We start from the raw sequence: 21,557 nt of genomic DNA on the forward strand, positions 1-21,557 counted from the left end.
AATAATATTGAATGCATTAAAATAAATTACCGTAACCAAAGTAACAAACATTTGTAGATTAGGAGTTAACGGTAAATGTACAACTGATGATTTATGTAATGGGGAATTGATATACACTAACAATCAAATGCAAACAATTAACACAATGAAGTTATGAAACAATGAATGTGCACAAGTTGGCGGGAGAGAGTGCATTCTGGAGAGGGAAGTACATTGTGCATCTGGGCGCATGGTCATTGGCCATGCAGCATTTACAGTGATATGGCCTCAGCAGAAGTCAGGGCATTCATGCTTCGCTGAGCAGTGCAGAGTTGTTGTCAAGGAAGTGAGTTTGCATTTATACAGGAAGTACCCCCTACGGTCAACCAATCACGTCAATGTGGAGCTATACAGAGCCCTCCACATTGTTAAAAATGTTTGGAGGCGCATGGCGATGCGGTACGGAGCTCGATTTGGCCTATGCATGCATCTGGAGGCTCCGCAAATGCGTCACACCCTCCATATGGAGCCTCCATGTTTTCAGATCAAGCATAAATTGGGTTTTAGTTTAGGCCTCCGCAATGGATTAGTTCACTGAGATGGGCGTGTGTATATGTTTGTTTTAGTCGAGCAGTAACAAACAATCTCGGTCGACCAACAGCCTATCGACCAGTCGACTAATTGGGGTCAGCTCTGAACAGTGGTTAGTATTTACTTCATATTGAATGTGTGTGTGTGAGCTGCTCTGTGTGCACTATATGTCCCACCCAGACGCATCCCGTTGGATCATCCCCCCTGTGTTCTCATGGCTCCAGAAGGAGGGGGGCTTGTGCGAAGAGGAAATGGGGCGCACCTTCAACTGTGGCCTTGGAGCCGTGCTGGTGGTGGCCTTTCCGGACGCCCAGAGGGTCCTGAGGCAGCTCCAAGCCCATGAGGATGCCTGGATCGTGGGCTCGCTGGCCCACAAGCAGCCTGGTGAGCGACGACATAAAGCATGAGTAGTGAAACTCTCATTCCAATGCTTCAGAAATTATGGGTTCTGTACACTCACAGACCGATAAGGAAACTAACTGTATGTTGTATAGAATCGATCTTGTTAATGAGGAAATGCCCTTCAGATGTTCACATTAAATGTAATTTTTGTATTGATGGGTTCAAACACGCATGAGCTCACACACAGGTAAGACTCACAGTGCTTGGTGGTATTCATCTTTGTCATTTTACTGAATTTTGTGTGTGTGTGTGCCTGTTTGTGAAGGGGCCAAGCCTGTGGTGATCAGGAACCTGGAGCAGAGCCTGCGTGTAGGCCCCTCTCCCTGCGTAGTAGACCTGGGGCCCCTGCAGAACGGAGCGTCTCAAGGGGACAGCAGCAGCACCGTCCCCCGCAAGAGGACCAGGGTAGGCGTCCTCATCTCAGGCACAGGTTAGTGGCGTGTGTATGGCGTGTGTCACTGTATCTGAAATTGAAAACACTGCCAAGTGCCAACAGATAGTAATTTATTACAAGCAAATGTCACGTTCAAGTGATGCGCGTGCATGCTCTCATCAAAAATCCCTGTAGCAGAATTAGCTATACACTGATGTCGGGACCAGCGTTGCCAGGTCAAGCAAACAATAAATGTATGCATCAAGAGAACAGTTGCCACATTTATCCAATAAACCCTTTTTCCGTAGCGTTATTGAGCAAATTAAGAAGGAATATCGGCGTAATTTGTAACGGCATATTCTAAGAAGCTAAATTTGTTTTTCCATCAAAATAATAATTATTGTGACCTTAAGAATGTTGTAAGAGAAAAGATAATTCGCCCTTATTAAACTCGCCAGATCATTTTCCATCAATGGATGTCGATTTAACTTGTTTTGACTGCTATGATTAAGCAATAAGGCCCAAGGATGTGTGGTATATGGCCAATATACCACGACTAAGGGCTGTTCTTAGGACACAGCTCTTAGCCGTGATATGTTGGCCATCTACCACTAACCCCTGAATTGCCTTATTGCTATTGTTGTGAATTATTATTAATGAACTGTAGAGTTGAATGGACTATGAGGTAGAACTGGGTTAATCAAGAGCATAGAGTGTAGTGCCTTCAAAAGGTATTTACACCCCTTGACATTTTCCAGCCTGAATTTTAAATTGATTAAATGCAGATTTTGTGTCATTGGCTAAACACAATAACCCATAATATCAAAGTGAAATTATATATTTTTTTACAAATTAATAAAAAATTAAAAGCTGAAATGTTTTGAGTTTAAGTGTTAAGCTGCTTTTCTAATGGCGAACCTAAATAAGCAATAGTAGTGTTAACATTATTTTTGAATGAATACCTTATCTCTATACCCTTCAGTCGAGCAGTGAATTTCAAACACAGATTCAACCACAAAGACCAGGGAGGTTTTCCAATGCCTTTCAAAGAAGGGTATCTATTGATCAGACATTGAATCTCTGAGCATGGTGAAGTTATTGATTACACTTTGGATGGTGTATCAATACACCCAGTCACTACAAAGATACAGGCGTCCTTCCTGACTCTGTTGACGGAGAGGAAGGAAACCGCTCAGAGATTCCACCATAAGGCCAATGGTGACTTTAAAACAGAGTTTAATGGCTGTGATGGGAGAACTAATGATGGGTCAACAGCATTGTAGTTACTCTACAATACTAACCTAATTGACAGTGAAAATAATGAAACCTGTACAGAAAACAAATATTCCAAAACGTGCATCCTATTTTCAACAAGGCACTAAAGTAATACTGCAAGAAATGTGGCAAAGCAATTCACTTTTTGTCCTGAATATAAAGTGCTATGTTTGGGACAAATCCAATTCAACAGTGAGTACCACTCTCCATATTTTCAAGCATAGTGGTGGTTGCGTCATGTTATGGGTATGCTTGTAATTGTTAAGGACTTGAAGTCCTTAAAAATAATAATGGGCAAATATTGCACAATCCAGGTGTGGAAAGCTCTTTAGACTTACCCAGAAAGACTCACCACTGTAATCGCTGCCAAAGGTGCTTCTACGAAAGTATTGATTCAGGGGTGTGAATACTTATGTAAATGAGATTTCATTTTCAATAAATTTGCTAACATTTCTAAACATGTTTTCATTTTGTCATTATGGGGTATTGTGTGTGTAAATGGATGGGGTGGGGGGGATCTATTTAGTGAATTCAGGCTGTAACACAACAAATGTGGAATAAGTCAAGGGGTATGAATACTTTCTGAAGGCACTGTATATTCTTATATTTGTGATATTTTACCTTGCCTCGCTGGCTATCCTCCGACATCTGCGACGTTGTAGACGATAACCATCTGATAACGTGTTTAACTTGCATGCGCTGCATCTGAATATAATATAAACAAGCCCCTTTCTGATTCGAAACTGCACGCACAACTTTTTGACGTGGCCAGGAAATATGTCTATAGGAGCACCCTTATTGGTGCATGCCATAGTTTACACATCTCCATTAAATCACTGTAGTCCAGGGGTCTCCAACCTTTTCTAGCATGAGAGCTACTTTTAAAAGATCGAACATGTCGTGAGCTACTATTATTTTTTTTTTTGGGGTGGCTATCAAATGGGCACATTCTCTTCTCTCCCCTGTAACTCTTCCCGGGTTCTTGGTGTACAAGAGAAAGTAGTGCACTGTTTTCTGTCAATGTACCTGGTAAATGAATGGTTAATAAACAACTCTAAGGGGGGCCCAATACAATCTGATGTTTTCTATTTTCCCAAATTATGTTCTCACTTTTATTAATCACTTAAAATTACAATTGTTAATGGAGAAACAACGAAATTGGATGTTCTGAGTATTTAAATCAAATCAGAATATATCTTTTAAATTTAATTCCACATCTGGGCCTTTTTTAATTGCGCATCTAGCAAGTGAGGAATGTGCCTTCTAATGTGCCAGTCTAGCGATGGTTCTGTACTGCTGCTGCTCATGTCATGGCAAAGTTTACAAATAATATATACAAATGATATACTTACTCATGATATACTTCTGCCAGGTAAGCCTACTTTGCTGTTAACATTTGAATTGTGAAAGTATTTCTGTCAACCCACAAGACTAAACTGGCTACTACACACGGAGCGATAAAAACGAGCGCACCACACAGACCTACGGCAATATTGCTGGAAATTAATTGGCAGATATTGTTAGGTTTGGCTTTTTAAGCCAATCGTGGCTAACTAGGGGTGGGATAATGTCAATGTTGCGTTCATTAAATGGTAGCTGTGAGCTGGCGGTGTCTGATACTTGTGAGATTTGTTTGACAGTTTGCGGTGGAACACGTAAAAATTGCATCTACTTTCAGAATTGTTTGGCGAGCTACTCATAGGTGGGCTGCAAGCTACTAGTTGCTCGCGATCTACCTGTTTGAGACCCCTGCTGTAGGCAATTGTTAAAGGGATACTTCACCCAAATTTCAACATTAGGTAGATGGTTCCTTACTGTGAAAGATGTCTAAGTAGAGCCTGTATATGTGTAGAATTGCAGTTAAGTGGATGCTAGTGCCCCATAGCTAATTGCAGTTCTCCAGTTATAAATGGAATCTGTATACCAGTGTGCACTGCCTTAAGTGTATTGTGTGTGTCAGGCACCAACCTGCAGGCGCTGATGGAGCAGGCCAAGAGAACATCCAGCTCAGCAGAGATCGTGGTGGTGATCTCCAATAGGCCGGGGGTTCTGGGCCTCAAAAGGGCCTCTCTGGCCGGCATTCAGACACGGGTAGTTGACCATAAGCTGTACGGTAGCCGGGCAGAGTTTGACGGCACCATTGACCGCGTGCTGGAGGAATTCGATGTGGAGGTGGTGTGTCTCGCCGGCTTCATGAGGATCCTGACAGGGTCCTTCGTCAGGAAATGGAACGGTAGGACCACCCAGCTTTGTGTGTATTTTTATGTGATGTCTATGTATCACACAGAAAACGGTGATTTGATCCAAAAAAGCATTTCTTAACTTCACTTGCTCTCCCTTGAAGTTACATGGGGTAAAGAATGCTTTTTGAAATGATCAAATCCCTCAGTCGACACCCAATTCTTTTCCTTTTTTTGATCGGGCTGGAGCGTGTTTGGGTACGCTTTCACTCTATTAACAATGCTTTGATATTATGTTTGTGCGAGTGTGTGCACATATGTGAGAATTAATGTATTTTGTGTGTTGTAGGAAAACTGCTGAACATCCATCCGTCCCTGCTGCCCGCATTCAAGGGGGTGAATGCCCAGAAGCAGGCTCTACAGGCGGGGGCACGGGTCACTGGCTGCACCGTCCACTTTGTGGCTGTAAGTACTGTACTGAGAACAGGTCCTGCCTCTGCTCACCAATACTAATCATAACCGCATGTTGGTATAGAAATGAGCTCAGATCAGAAATGAGCCCCCGTGGGCCTCCTGTAGCTCAGTTGGTAGAGCATGGAGCTTGCAACGCCAGGGTTGTGGGTTCGATTCCCACAGGGGGCCAGTATGAAATGTATGCACTCACAAACTGTAAATCGCTCTGGATAAGAGTGTCTGCTAAATGACTAAAACATTTGAAGAAATCTGATCTTAAAGCCAAACTTATCCTGTGTTTCCTGCTCCACTGCAGAACATTTTCCACATTTAGTTTGTTATCCATATCTTGATTTCGAAAGGGCTTTATCCAGAAACAACCCCTCACCCCCTAGGGCTAGGCACATGTTGATCCAAACTGATTTCTCTGATACATTAGGTGGAATTATAGCCATATTGCTTAGACCTATCCAATCCTTTCAGATACATAAGTGCCTAGGGTTAGAGGCTATGGGTTGTTCCTGGACAGGACCGTAGACTTAGATAGACGACTCATCTTTTGTGTCTGTGAGTGCACAGACGGTGCCATTGAGGCCATCTCCATTTTGAAGTAGTCAGTTATTCTACTACTATGAGTTGGTAACAAACTGAAAGGGTGCATACTGCCACCTGGAGTGTGTTTTAAACAGGTATAAAGCCAATGTTGACAATTTACTGCCACCTGCAGTTATGGAATGTTTTCTCACGATTATAATTAATTTGCTGATCCCTCGTTATGACCTGGATGAAATTATGTGATCCTTCCTTAACCCATATGAAGTCCCACCCAGTTGACTACTTAAAAATGGCGATGCCCATGCTAAAACAGGCTTTTGGGCATGGAGTCGTCTATGGACAGGACCTAAATATTTCCCTGCCTTAACTTTTGTCCACAGGAAGAGGTTGATGCCGGGGCCATCATTGTGCAGGAGGCGGTGCCTGTGTTGATGAATGACACTGAGGAGAGCCTATCAGATCGCATCCGGGAGGCAGAGCACCGGGCCTTCCCTGCCGCCCTGGAACTGGTGGCCGGGGGCGGTGTGAGGTTGGGGGATGACGGACGCATCGTCTGGAACCCCAACACGCAGGGCTAAACCTCACCACCGTACAACCACACCTGCCCAAACACATCCTGGCCCCCACCCCCAAAATACCCTACCTCAAAATACATTAGCCCCCACCTAAATGCAGTGGCTCTACTGACCTGCGTAGTAAATGTCTCCCATAGCCTTTTGCTGAAAAGTCAACCTCTTATTGTTTATAATAGATATTTGGTCAAACAACTAGGCTATAATGGAATTCTTCAAAGACCATACCTCCCTCCCTCGTCTCTGTAGCCACACTGTTTTCTTCCAGATACATTCCTTGTGCCATTGCTACAATGTCAAAATAACTAAGTAATTCCCCTTGCGCATAATGTTACAGTAGTACTTAAACTATGAATTTAGGTATATCCTCGAGACATTGTATGATGAGTCAATCAATAATGTTTTTGCTATGCCAGCTGGGAAAGTCATTATAGTTGTAGTATGAAGTGGGTTCTCTGCATATACTTTAACACTGAGTGACGATGCCAAAACTGCTATTTCTGCCTGTCCTTGCATTAAACTTGCAATGTTGAACAACTTTATTTTGTAGTTTATCGGCAAACCAGCAAGACTTCGTCAGATTTAACATACGATATTAAAGTTATTGAAATGTAATGAAAGCGCTTATGACAATCTTCTCGGCAAACCAAAATCGGTTCTGTGAATGTTCTCAAAACATTTCATTAGGTTGTGGGACAGGTGTACGAACATACCAAGAGTTCCAACATAAAATATTTCAATTGTACTGACAATCATTAAATGTTCGTATTTAGGGTGCACACAACATTCCCTTGATGTTGCAACTGAAAACACTGAATCAACAAATTACCTCTTTCTCTAGTTCCGCTTTACTTTATCTGCACTCTCCTCCCCACATTTGGTGTAGGCATGGGTTAGAGGGATTTTCCACCATCTTTCTTATACTAGTCATTTACTTTCAAATGTATAAAGTGAAGCGCATACTTCAGGAGAAAGGACCGACCTTGGCCACATTCAAATTCTTTGAAAGTGCATCCATTGACATAATCGCCGATTACAAATGACTGGACAGGTGAAAGCCATGTGGTGGAACATTTGTGTTCACCTGTCCAATCAGTTATTATGTTAAGGCATACCCTGGATTTCTCAAGTAGTCTTTCCTCGATTCTTCTCATCTCCTCAAAGCACAATGGATCCAAGCTCCGTCCAATGCGTTTTTAGGAGTGGAGGTCAGAAGACAAGAAATCAGAATCATTGAGAATGAGCCCTGGAAATGTTGCTCAGTTGAGGTTTCATTATTCTATGAGGGGATTTGATTATGCCCCGGGTGCACCTGGTTAGCGTTGATTGCATAAAATTTGGAACCGGGCGGGCGTGAGCCAGGTGCTTCATTCTGGCCCATGGCGAAATCATCTCAAAACATAAGTGACGTACACTATACATACCAAAATATGTGGACACCCCTTAATTAGTGGATTCGGTTATTTCAGCCACACCCGTTGCTGACAGGAGTATAAAACCGAGCACACAGCCATGCAATCCCCATAGACAAACATTGGCAGTAGAATGGCCTTACTGAAGACCTCAGTGACTTTCAACGTGGCACCGTCATAGGATGCCACCTCTCCAAGTCAGTTCGTCAAATTTCTGCCCTGCTATAGCTGCCCCGGTTAACTGTAAGTGCTGATATTGTGAAGTGGAAACGTCTAGGAGCGTGTAAAAATTGTCTGTCCTCTGTTGCAACACTCACTACTGAGTTCCAAACTGCCTCTGCAATGTCAGCACAATAACTACTAGTCGGGAGCTTCATGAAACAGGTTTCCACGGCCGCACACAAGATGAATCACGCTTCACCATCTGGCAGTCTGACGGACAACTCTGGGTTTGGCGGATGCCAGGAGATTGCTACCTGCCCGAATGCTAGTGCCAACTAAAATTTGGTAGAGGAGGAATAATTGTCTTGGGCTGTTTTTCCTGGTTCCTGGTCCCTTAGTTCCAGTGAAGGGAAATCTTAACGCTACAGCATAAAATGGCATTGTAGATGATTCTGTGCTTCCAACTTTGTGGCAACAGTTTGGGGAAGACCCTTTCCTGTTTCAGCATGACAATGCCCCCATGCACAAAGCGAGGTCCATACAGAAATGGTTTGTCGAGATCGGTGTGGAAGAACTTGACTGGGCCTGCACAGAGCCCTGACCTCAACCCCATCGTACACCTTTGGGATGAATTGGAACGCCGACTGCGAGCCAGGCCTAATTGCCCAACATCAGTGCCCGACCTCACTAATGCTCTTGTGGCTGAATGGAAGCAAGGGTTCTGCGTTTTCACATGCAAAAGTGAAAGCTTTTGATAAATGCTTTATCCACCTTCCTAATGAAAACTAGTTTAAAAAATCGTTACGCAGGTTGCTGTCAGAGCAGCTTACCGATCACTGCACCTGTACGCAGCCCATCTGCAATTAGCCCACCCAACTACCTCATCCCTATATTGTTATTTACATTATTTATTTTGCTCATTTGCACCCCAGTATCTCTATTTGCACATTATCTTCTGAACATCTATCACTCCAGTGTTAATACTAAATTGTAATTATTTTGCACTATGGCTTACCTCCATAACTTACTACATTTGCACACACTGTATATAGATTTTCTATTGTGTCATTGACTGTACGTTTTGTTTATTCCATATATAACTCTGTGGTGGTGTTTTGATCGCACTGCTTTGCTTTCTTGGCCAGATCGCAGTTGTAAATGACGAGATGGGTCCCATTATGCCTGGTGAAAACCAAACACTGCATTCCACACTAAGAACATCATACCAAAGGTCAAGGATAGTGGTGGTGGTGTGATGGTTTGGGGATGCTTTACTGCCTCAGGACCTGGACGACTTGCCTTAATAGAAGGAACCATGAATTCTACTCTGTATCAGAGAATTCTACAGGAGAATGTCAGACCATCCGTCTGTGAGCTGAAGCGCAGCTGGGTCATGCAGCAAGACAATGATCCAAAACACACAATCAAGTTTACATGAAAATTGCTAAAAAGCAACAAATTGGAAGTTTTGGAATGGCCTAGTCAAAGTCCAGACCTAATCCCAATTGAGATGTTGCAGGACTTGAAACGAGCAGTTCATGCTTGAAAACCCACGTGTCACTGAAGCAGTTCTGCATGGAAGAGTGGGCCAAAATTCCTCCACTGCGACGTGAGAGACTGATAAACAACTACAGGACGCATTTGGTTGGAGTCATTGCAGCTAAAGGTGGCACAACCAGTTAATGAGTGTAAGGGGCAGGGGCGGTCTGTTCAATAGGGCGATATGGGCGACGCACTGCCAAACGGGAAAAGGGAATTTTTTTCTAATCAATTATATCACGGCAACAGTAGTTATCAGTGTTGTAATCTAGACGTCTGATCTGCCACAGTGCCACACTGCCACTAAATGTCCAATCAGGCTAAAGTCGTGCTTCAAATGGCTCCCCCCCCCTTTTGGGGCGATTTCAGTCAGGTTGAAAATCGGCCAGAAGTCTGTCATAGACTCCCATGTAAAACATTTTTTTTTCAAATTTCAGAGCTTTCAATACAATCTCTATGGGTTTCTGAGGGCTTGCACTTACGCGCTTTCGTCATACGTAACGTAACCATGAACGTAACTAAGAAAAGAGCGGGTAGCAGCATCAATCAATTCACGTACTACTATCAAGATGGCTATAGCGTTCAGTGCAACTCGATTGTCTCTTTGAAAGAAGTTCACATCAAAGAGACAACCACAAAGTGCAGGAGCGCTTTTTTGAGTTCCTTCCCATCTCGGAATCAACCTCAGTCTCAATCGCCAGTGTGCTTTTGGAGAGACTGAACGGTCTTTTTGCCGACGACGTGAAAGTCAAACTCATTGCGCAAGCTTACGATGGAGCCAGTGTGATGAGGCGAGAGAAGGCAAAAGGTGCGTGAGCATTTCAAGAAAGGCCATTACGTGCATTGCTATGCGCATCAGCTGAATTTGATCATGCAGCAAGCTAAAAAGTAACTAGTAAACTAGTCCTCAGCATGCCTGATTTCAATGAGAAAGTCATTGACCGCTTTTCTGCATTGAAAGAGAGAAGAGAACAGTTTCAGTACAAGTAATGTAGCCTCTCTCTCTCTTTGTCCCTCCCTGTCTGTCTCTTTAACACACACACGCCCAAATCAGTTCACAGTTGATGTTGTTTAAAATAGTTATTTTTCATTTTTTTTAAAGTAAACAATTTTTTTTACAAATCTATACAATTGGCCAGAATATGGTTGTTCATATTTACAAAGCCATACAGATAGCTGTGTTTACCTTTTCTAGAAATTATTTTCAAATTCTGTTTTCAGGCAAAATGTCTATCACTGTTCATTTTCACAAATCTATACAAGAGGGCAGAATATGGAAGTCTATAAAAATTTCTTATTACCAATAACTTGCATCAATGTTTTCAGTAGCCTCTATCAAAAGCTCCTGCTTGCTCAGGTGCACATATTTCCAATTCAACCATGAGGCCTTTTTGAAGCAAGTAATGTGTATCAGTATTGACTTATATGCTGCCCCTGTCTTCATGTTGTTGCTGGACATATCTTTTTTTAAAATGTGTGTAGGTCACCTAAATCATCAGAAAAATTACTTTTTCACACAGGGGAATTGGGTGTTGCATAACTTTGTTTATGAAATAAATATGTAATTGTTATTTGTTCACTTATGTTCCCTTTATCTAATATTAGGTTTTGGTTGACGATCTGATAACATTCAGTATCACAAATATGCAAAAGTAGAGAAAATTAGAAAGGGGACAAATAGTTTTTCATAGCACTGTAATTTACAAAAGAAGCATTTGTGTTTAGAGAGTCCACCAGATCAGAGGCAGTAGGGATGACCAAGGATATGCTCTTGATAAGTGTACGAGTACATTTGGGTGTCAGGTAAAATGTATGGAATAAAAAGTACATTATTTTCTTTAGGAATGTAATGACGTTAAAGTCAAAGTTGCCAAAAATATAAATAGTAAAGTACAGATACCCCAAAACTACTTAAGTAGTACTTTAAGGTATTTTTTACTTAAGTACTTTACAACACTGGTAGTCAGCATGTCAGTTCAACCTGGTACTGTACATGTACAACATGTCTTTAATATTGACACAGACTGGATCCTCTCCCAATACAAACAGGTTCAAGGATACTTGAACACTCCTTAGCATGGACAACCTGTGAGCCTTTGTACTGTATAATGCATTGGGTAAAGGTCTTGAGACATGGTCACTTATTTGACCAATGCTGCTATGAACCCACGATGGTTTTCACTCAATTTACGGTCCTGTCCTTGGGAGGGATCAGTTTACCACTCCTGGTTGTTGAGATGAAGCTGAACCCGCTGTGGTCCTGGTGTGGTCGGAGCAGCAGGTTCATGGTCTCGTCAGTGGTTCAGCTGTGGTCGAGGGACAGGGAGGGTCACATTGTTCTGTGGAAGCGCAGCACAGAGAGGCTCTCTGGCCCAGTTCGTCTGGACAGACAGGACACCCCCTGCAAGCCAGACTTCCTCAGCAGAGTGGTGATCTCCTCTGGTGGAAGAAACAGGTTACAGTAAGGTAGTGTTCATTAGGTATCAGATGGAAGGAAACAAACTGAAACAGGGATGAATTGTCTAGATCTGTCCAATAAGAAACACTTTGTTTTGTTGCAGAGACCAGTGTTGTGGTATTCAATGGTAATTACATTTTAATGATCCCACCTACATACTGCAGTCATAGTGTCACTCACTCATTCTGCACAAATGACAGAAACATATTCCAAGGAGTGGTATTTTAACCATGGACCTAAACAAGCTATGCAGGGTAGACCGCTTTTCTCACAAAGGTAGTAAAAAATTAATCAATGCCAAATAACATCAGGCCGTATGTAACGTATCCATTGTAGCATGTATCAATGTAGACTGAGATATACATCCCAAACCAAGAAGTCAAAACCGAGAGAGGAAGTGGGAGGCTCACCTGGGTTGTTCTCTGCCACAGTGACCAGGTAAAACAACCCCTGATTAGACAGTAGCTTTGGAAGCAGGGGGAAGAACCTGTCCATCACCTCTCGGCCCCACCTCCCACCAGCCCAGGCTGCCTCGATGCCCTGGCTACCCACCTGACACACACACACACACACAGATGTTGCAGTATACAAACACGCATACTGTAAACACAATTCCGTCACTATGGTAGTCTAGTTTTCTACCTCTTCTGATGGTGTGACGACATAAGGAGGGTTGAATAAAAGAACGTCCACTTTTCCACACAACCTTGGCAAGAGAGAGTCCACCTAAAACGGAGAAGGACAGATGTGAAGTTGGGGTAAACAAATGGAGAGGAAGTGTGTTTATCTTTCTCACCAGGCCTGTGTGTGCCGGTGTTTGGAGGATATATTGGTACGGTTTGCCCAACATCTGTGCCAATATATCCTCCAAACACTGGCTTCTCTGGCATTTTCACTTAAATGGAAAATGGTTTGGAATAAAAAGGGGTGTCTCCATAATGACGAGTTAAATTGCCTAACTACAACTGGTAAAAATGTGGCATGCCAAGCGCGAGTGCTGCTCTGGCTCCTCTCACTCACGTGACCAATAGTGGACTATGCTGCCTTCTGCAGTACTCTCTCAACACACACACACACACACACACACCCCCTGCCCTCCCCACGACTCACTCACTCAGCAACAGCCTGCCTCACTGCCTGATAGTCAGCAGCAGGTCCAGGGCCTAAAATTAAAGTTTTGGTCCACCAGCAACTGTGGCAGGTAGATTTAAAAGCAGCCACTCAGATTTTTTTAACAGCCAAAATTATTGTTTTTCTCTGAAAGATTACACCAACAAAACAAAAAACGGATGAGCATGCTTTGTAATGTTTCTAAAACAAATGTTTTACTAGTAAGAAGTAATGTGGTATATTGTTTAATTTAATGTTTTTTTGTGACCTGAGTCTTTTAACCAAAGTATATCACAGATGAGACAAGTTCACCTACCCCTTTAAGGGCTATGAGGTTACCGTGGTAATGTGACTAGAGTCACGTTGTGCCTGTGAGATTGAGTCTGATTTGTAGCAGCATTGTCTTCCCTTCCCTAGCTGTTTAAACTCAAACATTGAAAAACAACCTAGCTTGTGAACAAAACAATGTAAATAGCCAAGAAACAAGGAAAAAGTCTCACTTCAGTAGACTTTCATTTCAAGTAAATTAGACCGACTTTTATGCCTGTGGGCAAAGCTTCTAAAAATTAATCTTTCACTCCGCTCTTCACATGCACACAGCCCCCAGCCAGGCAGTGTTCCAGCGCGAGGAGGGATAGGCTATAGGATTCGTAGTTCCTTGACTTTGTGCGATTACATTTACAAGCTATGAAGCCAAACGCCAGAAATACTTTGAAAACAGCTACTGCAGCATTTTACTATAAATGTGATCATACTTGACTATTTTTATTCACAAATGCGAGTGAAATGCTCACACTGTGGAGCTCTGACCACCCGCCAACGTGGCTGGTGAAATAGACCCGCCAATGCCCAAATCTATCCGCATTTGGCAGGTGTTAATTTTAGGCCCTGAGCAGGTCACAATGAAATACATTTGCCATGGCGTCCGCGGTGCAACTTTCAACTAACCCAAAAACCCGCGAACAATAAATTTTCACCCGTGACATCGTTTTCAAAGTAGCCCAATTTCGTTTGAAAACTACAAACATGGCAACCCTGACTCAGGAGGAAATGAAAAGCATTCGATTTTGAGATGGGGTGAAATCCAAAGTTGTGGTATATATTCATTGGCTATATCATAGCTGGTTTTTAAAGATAAATATTGATACATTACTAGCTCAAACACCTTGAATCTGCAAAAATGAAAAATGTATTAGTGGATGATGGTGATTTCAGATCAAAAGTGGGGGGACAAAAAGCAAACATTGCCCCCCTTATCTGATAGTTGGGTGGTAGATGCCCAGTTTCCCTTATGGCTCTGTCGTAGCCGGCCGCGACCAGGAGACCCATGGGGCGGCGCACAATTGGCCCAGCGTCGTCCAGGGTAGGGGAGGGAATGGCCGGCAGGGATGTAGCTCAGTTGGTAGAGCATGGCGTTTGCAACGCCAGGGTTGTGGGTTCGATTACCACGGGGGGCCAGTATGAAAAAATACAATAATAATTAATGTATGCACTCACTAACTGTAAGTCGCTCTGGATAAGAGCGTCTGCTAAATGACTAAAATGTAAATCAGAGAGAGAGGAAGAGAGAGTCCCAACTCTGTGGAAAATCTGTCTCCCTCCAGCAGGTAGCGTTGTTTCGCCCACCAAGCAAGGAGTTTTTGTATGGAGGTCAATGAGTGTCTAATTTGGTCAGCAACATTTTTTTTATAGATTATCTGCTATGTGAGATTTATTTGATCTAATAGAAGTTTCGTAATGCTTAAGTTGTTATGAGTGTATTGAGATAAGTAGGACACGTGACATCCCGGCAACTTTGAGAAAGATAACTTTATATCGGAGTTGTCTCAAGATGGCTATGCATATTCATGGCATGAGGCTAGTAGCACAGCATCTCTCTCCATTGAATACAGGTTGTTGACATCAACAACCATCGAATATTCAAAAAAGGATTAGAATAATGAGATGTATCCACCAATCCAAAGAAAGGATAGGCGGGAGCTAGACAGCCCGCCGTGCCGCTTTGTGGACAACGACTCACATTGTTAGGGCGGATGGCATCGAACTGAATCGCATTAATTTGTTCCTCTAATCAAACTGAATCGTTTCAAACCAAAACGTATCGTTTCTGAGCCCATGTATCTAGATACGTATTTAATCGTTTTGAAAGGGAAAGATGCACATCCCTAGTGTGTGTGTGTCTCACCAAGTCCGTGATGATGGGCTGCAGACTAACGCCGTTACAGCGAGACGTCTCCAGAGTGCACTGGGCTGCTTCGGGGTTCACGTCGGTACCGCTGGGGAGGACACACACACACACACACACACACAAGTCAAACACACACCAGTCAAACACACATACAAGTCACAAGCCCTCTAGACAAAGGTATCTTTTACAAAATGTCCTAAACAGATATAGGCATGTTACTAACGCACATGCTAACAAACAAACCAACAAACAGTCAGTCAGTCAGAGTCCCTCGCTCACTCACTGTCACACACACCTACTCACAGGTATAGAGCTGTAGGTCCGATCACGGATGCCAGGAAGGCGGACACCACCCCAGAGCCACTGCCCACCTCTAGACACACAGAGGGGCTGGAGGAGAGGGTCAAAGGTCAGTAACTGTATTGTTGACCAGTAACAGGTATTAGGGTGGTGTTCATTAGGGCACGCAACAGAAAACATTTGAAACCGTTTTGCAACGGAAAGCGAAAATTCTTATTGGACAAATCCAGGGAGTTCCTCCCTTTTCAATCAGTTTTCTTCCGTTTGGTGCCTAATGAACACAACCAAGGGTCATTTTCACTAGATACCAAACAGATCGAAACAGGGAAGGGCTACCTGAACTGGTCCAATAAGAAACTCATTTTTGTTGCAAAGCATTTACTGTTGCAAAATATTTTGCTACGGTGTGCACTAATGAATACAACACAGGTATCGTCACAATCCGCTCACCTAATTTTCTTCAGTCTGTCAGCATCCTGCTCAAGGGCATCGATCAAGAGGAAGGAGTCCTCAGCTGGCTCGTACACGTCAGTGAAAGGCCCGCGGCCCGCGTGGGAGTACAAGGGGGTAGGATAGGACATCTGGCCCACTGGTTTACACACAATGTCAGGCAGGGGACAGTGATGTGCTCCACGTCATGAGGCCATCCTTGATGGTCCACTCATTTGGCCCGACTAGATGCTGTACAGAGATGGACACACACAGAACTATTAGGTAAATGTCTGTCATCCTAAGGTTGACACAAAGTGCTGGAACTCTGAGACAGGATAGATTTCAGACAACTGGTAGAGGTCAAGGGGTTATTGGATGGTCATAGGAAGTAATTTCAGCCAAGAAATAACAACTGCACTAAATGAACCCAAACAGCGCCTTGGGTGGCCATAATTCTGAGACCACTGACCATAGGCATAAATGTTTTTTAGGGAGCGCAACCAATGACTGAGTTCAATAGAAGTTCTTAACATTTCATGAAGCTGTTAAAACTTCATGACAGTATTTTCACATATTTTCGACATTTTAACAAGCAGTGTTTTAACTGCACCAAACGCCTCCAGCCATGTAAAAGTGTGGAAAAACAAAAGGATTAGGCTAAGAAGAGTATTTTCTGGGTGCCATTTACAATGTCTGATGACCATTATACACTCATAAACAACTAACTTTCACTTTAATAAACTGCTAGGCACGATGCTGTGGTGCATAGACATATTTAAGTAGCTGTGGGTCATAAACCTACACTGAACAAAAATATTACAGTTCATTTGAGGAAATCAGTCAATTTAAATAAATTCATTAGGCCCTAATCTATGGATTTCACATGACTGGGAATTAGGGCTGGGCGATATGGCCAAAATATCATATCACAATATATTTTTTTAATTAGACACTATTTGATGTTTTTGAATAATAAAAGTTCAACATTTGCTTTATGAGTAGTGCGTGACCCTAGGGTGGCAACACATACATTCTAAGTGATTTCAATGGGTCTTTCTCCATTCTGATTGTTTTATCCTGTTCAATTCAACCACATAATATTCAGCATTTTCATCCATTTCTGCATTTCCTGCACTCATTTGAGATCATTTCCACACTGCCATGTAAGGCACGATATGGGCAAACAATCTATGCCTTATTTTTAACCAAATGTTGCAATTGCGATTTTACTTGCGATTTAGAGCAAAACACTTGGGCGAACTGTTGGAATCATGGAAAAATAATGATTATTCTAATTATATAGTTAGAATATAATAGAGAGCACTTTGAATGCAGTGTTTGAAATGACAACAAATGAAAATGCCAGGGAGGAGTTATTGTGACAGGGTAGCAACCAAAGTGTTGACAAGTGATTCTTAGGGGACCCTATGTTTTCTCTTAGCTACTTCATGTAGCTAACATATTCCTCTTTGATTTAGAAGATACTGTTGCACAAAAAAACATACAGATATTACTGGTATTATCAGGCTGTATAGCTAGTTCGTTTGCTCTGACTCAGTACATGTATTAGCTAGCGATTAGCATTAGTGGCTAACAAGATTTAGGTCCAACTTACTAAGAAATGACAAACTACCTGTTTTGCAGATGTAAGAAACACAAACTAATAGTCTAATTATAGAACGCTAGTGGATTTATATTAAGAAGCAAGTGAAAACAGCATCGTTGTCATCAACGTTGTTGCATGTGCTGAATTGACCATTAGGAATCTAAACGCAAGTGTCTCGTGCCTTAAGTGACAGCGGGCGGGGCTAGGTCTGTGTGGAAAGCGGCATGGAGAGAGATGACTCAAGTAGCGAAGTAAACTATAAAAATGGACATTACACACGGGATATCACATTTAACAAACCAAACATTCAAATACCGTTGTAGAAGGTAAAGTAAAAACCCAAACCGGTCCGTGCATCAATACTGGTATATTGTAAAATACGGTATACCGCCCAGCCCTACTGGGAATGCAGATATGCATCTGTTGGTCACAGATACCTTAAAAAAAAGAAGGAAAAAAAGAAGATAGGGACATGGATCAGAAAACCAGTCAGTATCTGGTGTGACCACCATTTGCCTAAAGCAGCGCGACACATCTCCTTCACATAGAGTTGATCAGGCTGCCGATTGTGGCCTGTGGAATGTTGTCCCTCTTCAATGGCTGTGTGAAGTTGGTGGATATTGGCGGGAACTGGAACACGCTGTCATAACCGTCGATCCAGAGCATCCTAAACATGCTCAATGGGTGACATGTCTGGTGAGTATGCAGGCCGGTGAGTATGCAGGCCATGGAAGAACTGGGACATTTTCAGCTTCCAGGAATTGTGTACAGATCCTTGCAACATGGGGCCTTGCATTATCATGCCGAAACATGAGGCGGATGAATGGCACGACAATAGGCCTCAAGATCTCGTCATGGTATCTCTGTGCATTCAAATTAAATAAAATGCAATTGTGTTTGTTGTCCGTAGCTTATGCCTGCCCATACCATAACCCCACCGCCACCATGGGGCACTCTGTTCACAACGTTGACATCAGCAAACCGCTCGCCTACACGACATGCTGTCTACCATCTGCCCGGTACAGTTGAAACCAGGATTCATCCGTGAAGAGCACACTTATCCAGCGTGCCAGTGGCCATCGAAGGTGAGCATTTGCCCACTGAAGTCAGTTACAACGCCGAACTGCAGTCAGGTCAAGACCCTGGTGAGGACGACGAGCACCCAGATTAGCTTTTTGTGCGTATGGAACATTTCTGGGATCTTTTATTTCAGCTCATGAAACATGGGACCAACACTTTGAGTGTTGGTCCCATGTTGGTCCCACGTGTGCCCGAGTGGCGCAGTGGTCTAAGGCACTGCATTGCTGTGCTAGCTGTGCCACTAGAGATCCTGGTTCGAATCCAGGCTCTGTCGTAGCCGGCCGCGACCGGGAGACCCATGGGGCGGCGCACAATTGGCCCCAGCGTCGTCCAGGGTAGGGAATGGCCGGCAGGGATGTAGCTCAGTTGGTAGAGCATGGCATTTGTAATGCCAGGGTTGTGGGTTCGATTCCAGTATAAAAAAATTAAAATGTATGCACTCACTAACTGTAAGTCGCTCTGGATAAGAGCGTCTGCTAAATGACTAAAATGTAAATGTTGTCAAGAGGAAGATGAGATATGAGACCCAACAATGCAAACGAGCTTAAGGCCGCTATCGAAGCAACCTGGGCTTCCATAACACCTCAGCAGTGCCACAGGCTGATCGACTCCATGCCACGCCGCATAGATGCAGTGATTCATGCAAAAGGCGCCCCAACCAAGTACTGACTGCATGTAAAAGCACATACTTTTCAGAAGGCCGACATGTCTGTATTCAATGTCCTTTTTTCACTGGTCTTATGTCATATTCTAATTTTCTGAGATACTGAATTTGGGGTTTTCATGAGCTGTAAGCCATAATCATCAAGATTAAAACAAATACAGGCTTGACCTATTTCACTTTTTCTGTAATTAATCCACGATATGAGTTTCACCTTGTCAATTGAATTATTGAAATTACTTAACTTTTCCACAATATTTCCCAGTCGGATCTCGTTTTTTCCGAGTTCCCAGTTGTCTTGAACGCTCGGAGGTCGGAGATTTCTGAGTTGTTCTGAACGCGGCATTAGTCGGTGTAGACTGATTTGATGAGGAGAGCTGAATGACCCCGCGTTAGCGTTCTAGCTAACGTTAGCTAGGCTTACGAGAATGCGTTTAAAAGACGTTGCACTATCACTATGTAAAGCATTTACATGCCAAATTCAACGACACTGACTGACAATGTTAGAGCAATTGTTCATTGTTAGATTATATAGCTACAAGTTACATTTACCTGAAGTTTTTGGTATGATACGTTTGCTTGAAGCTGAGGAAGAGGAGCACGTGAAGCTAGCTAGATGTTTCTTCCTGTTGTGTTGCAGTGCATTGTGGGAATTGTAGTCCTGAGTAGCAGACGGGTTGCAATAATCATGATGGGAATTATTTTTTTTTAAAGTGGAAGATTAGAATAAAAGAGTAGAATAAAAAAGTTACTAGAGGGAAATGAGTCAACTAACAGTACTGATGTTGATTGATGCTGATTTCTGATTTTTTTTAATCAACATCAGCAGATATAGACTACCGGTCAAAAGTTTGGACACACCTACTCATTCAAGGGTTTTTCTTTATTTGTACAATTTTCTACATTGTATAATAATAGTGTAGACATCAAAACTATGAAATAACACGTATGGAATCAAGTAGTAACCAAAAAAGTGTTAAACAAACTGGAATGCATTTCAATTAATAGGTGTGCCTTCTTAAAAGTTAATTTGTGGAATTTCTTTCCTTCTTAATGCGTTTGAGCCAATCAGTTGTGTTGTGATAAGGTACGGGGGTATACAGAAGATAGCCCTATAAGACCAATTCCATATTATGGCAAGAACAGCTCAAATAAGCAAAGAGAAACGACAATCCATCATTACTTTAAGACATGAAGTCCAGTCAGTACTCAACATATCAATAACTTTTAAAGTTTCTTCAAGTGCAGTCGCAAAAGCCATCAAGCGCTATGATGAAACTGGCTCTCATGAGGACTGCCACAGGAATGGAAGACCCAGAGTTACCTCTGCTGCAGAGGATAAGTTCATTAGAGTTACCAGCCTCAGAAATTGCAGCCTAAATCAATGCTTCACAGAGTTCAAGTCACAGACACATCTCAACATCAACTGTTCAGAGGGGACTGTGTAAATCAGGCCTTCATGGTCGAATTTCTGCAAAGAAACCACTACTAAAGGACACCAATAAGAAGAAGAGACCTGCTTGGGCCAAGAAACACGAGCAATGGACATTAGACCGGTAGAAATGTGTCCTTTGGTCTGGAATCCAAATTTGAGATTTTTGGTTCCAACCGCCGTGTCTTTGTGAGATGCGTTGTGGGTGAACGGATGATCTCCGCATGTGTAGTTCCCACCGTAAAGCATGGAGGAGGAGGTGTGATGGTGTGGGGGTGCTTTGCTGGTGACACTGTCTGTGATTTATTTAGAATACAAGGCACACTTAACCAGCATGGCTACCACAGCATTCTGCAGCGATACGCCATCCCATCTGGTTTGGGCTTAGTGGGACTATCATTTGTTTTTCAACAGGACAATGACCCAACACACCTCCAGGCTGTGTAAGGACTATTTTACCAAGAAGGAGAGTGATGGAGTGCTGCATCAGATGACCTGGCCTCCACAATCCCCCGACCTCAACCCAATTGAGATGATTTGGGATGAGTCGGACGGCAGAGTGAAGGAAAGACAGCCAACAAGTGCTCAGCATATGTGGGAACTCCTTCAAGACTGTTGGAAAAGCATTCCAGGTGAAACTGCTTGAGAGAATGCCAAGAGTGTGCAAAGCTGTCATTAAGGCAAAGGGTGGCTATTTGAAGAATCTCACATATAAAATATATTTTGATTTGTTTAACACTTTTTTTGTTTCTACATGGTTCCATATGTGTTATTTTATAGTTTTGATGTCTTCAGTA

The 21,557-nt window shown here is 42.8% G+C and overlaps 2 protein-coding genes across 3 annotated transcripts in view; one reads left to right on the plus strand and one right to left on the minus strand.

The window, feature by feature from the left end:
• The window catches only part of LOC311110360 (trifunctional purine biosynthetic protein adenosine-3-like), a 33,256-nt gene extending 26,338 nt beyond the window's left edge, over positions 1-6,918 (plus strand). For both annotated transcript variants that reach the window (XM_084188906.1, XM_084188907.1), the window contains exons 17-21: positions 751-954; positions 1,238-1,402; positions 4,581-4,853; positions 5,150-5,265; positions 6,189-6,918. In XM_084188906.1, the coding sequence (XP_084045032.1) occupies positions 751-954; positions 1,238-1,402; positions 4,581-4,853; positions 5,150-5,265; positions 6,189-6,386 (956 nt within the window). In that variant the 3' untranslated portion in view covers positions 6,387-6,918. The remainder of the gene's footprint in view (positions 1-750; positions 955-1,237; positions 1,403-4,580; positions 4,854-5,149; positions 5,266-6,188) is intronic.
• A 4,105-nt stretch (positions 6,919-11,023) lies between these two features.
• On the minus strand, positions 11,024-19,974 carry LOC311110362 (methyltransferase N6AMT1-like). Its single transcript, XM_084188908.1, has 7 exons — positions 19,881-19,974; positions 16,000-16,230; positions 15,553-15,639; positions 15,247-15,337; positions 12,594-12,677; positions 12,362-12,503; positions 11,024-11,932 (listed from the first exon to the last, which is right to left on the minus strand). The coding sequence occupies exons 2-7, from the start codon at positions 16,128-16,130 to the stop codon at positions 11,823-11,825; spliced, it is 645 nt and encodes a 214-aa protein (XP_084045034.1). The 5' UTR covers positions 16,131-16,230; positions 19,881-19,974; the 3' UTR covers positions 11,024-11,822.
• Positions 19,975-21,557: the final 1,583 nt, after the last annotated feature.

Source organism: Coregonus lavaretus (genome assembly GCF_964263955.1).
Source record: "Coregonus lavaretus genome assembly, contig: SUPER_35_unloc_4, whole genome shotgun sequence".
Taxonomy (NCBI): Eukaryota; Metazoa; Chordata; class Actinopteri; order Salmoniformes; family Salmonidae; genus Coregonus; species Coregonus lavaretus.

What these genes read in the sequence shown, in the direction of transcription:
- LOC311110362 (XM_084188908.1), bottom strand. Translation starts at nt 16,130, where the DNA reads ATGTCCTATCCTACCCCCTTGTACTCCCACGCGGGCCGCGGGCCTTTC. An exon ending in GGACCTACAGCTCTATACCT is followed by an intron (nt 15,338 to 15,552) that starts GTGAGTAGGTGT and finishes TGTCCTCCCCAG; the next exon opens with CGGTACCGACGTGAACCCCG. An exon ending in AGCCCATCATCACGGACTTG is followed by an intron (nt 12,678 to 15,246) that starts GTGAGACACACA and finishes TCTCCGTTTTAG; the next exon opens with GTGGACTCTCTCTTGCCAAG.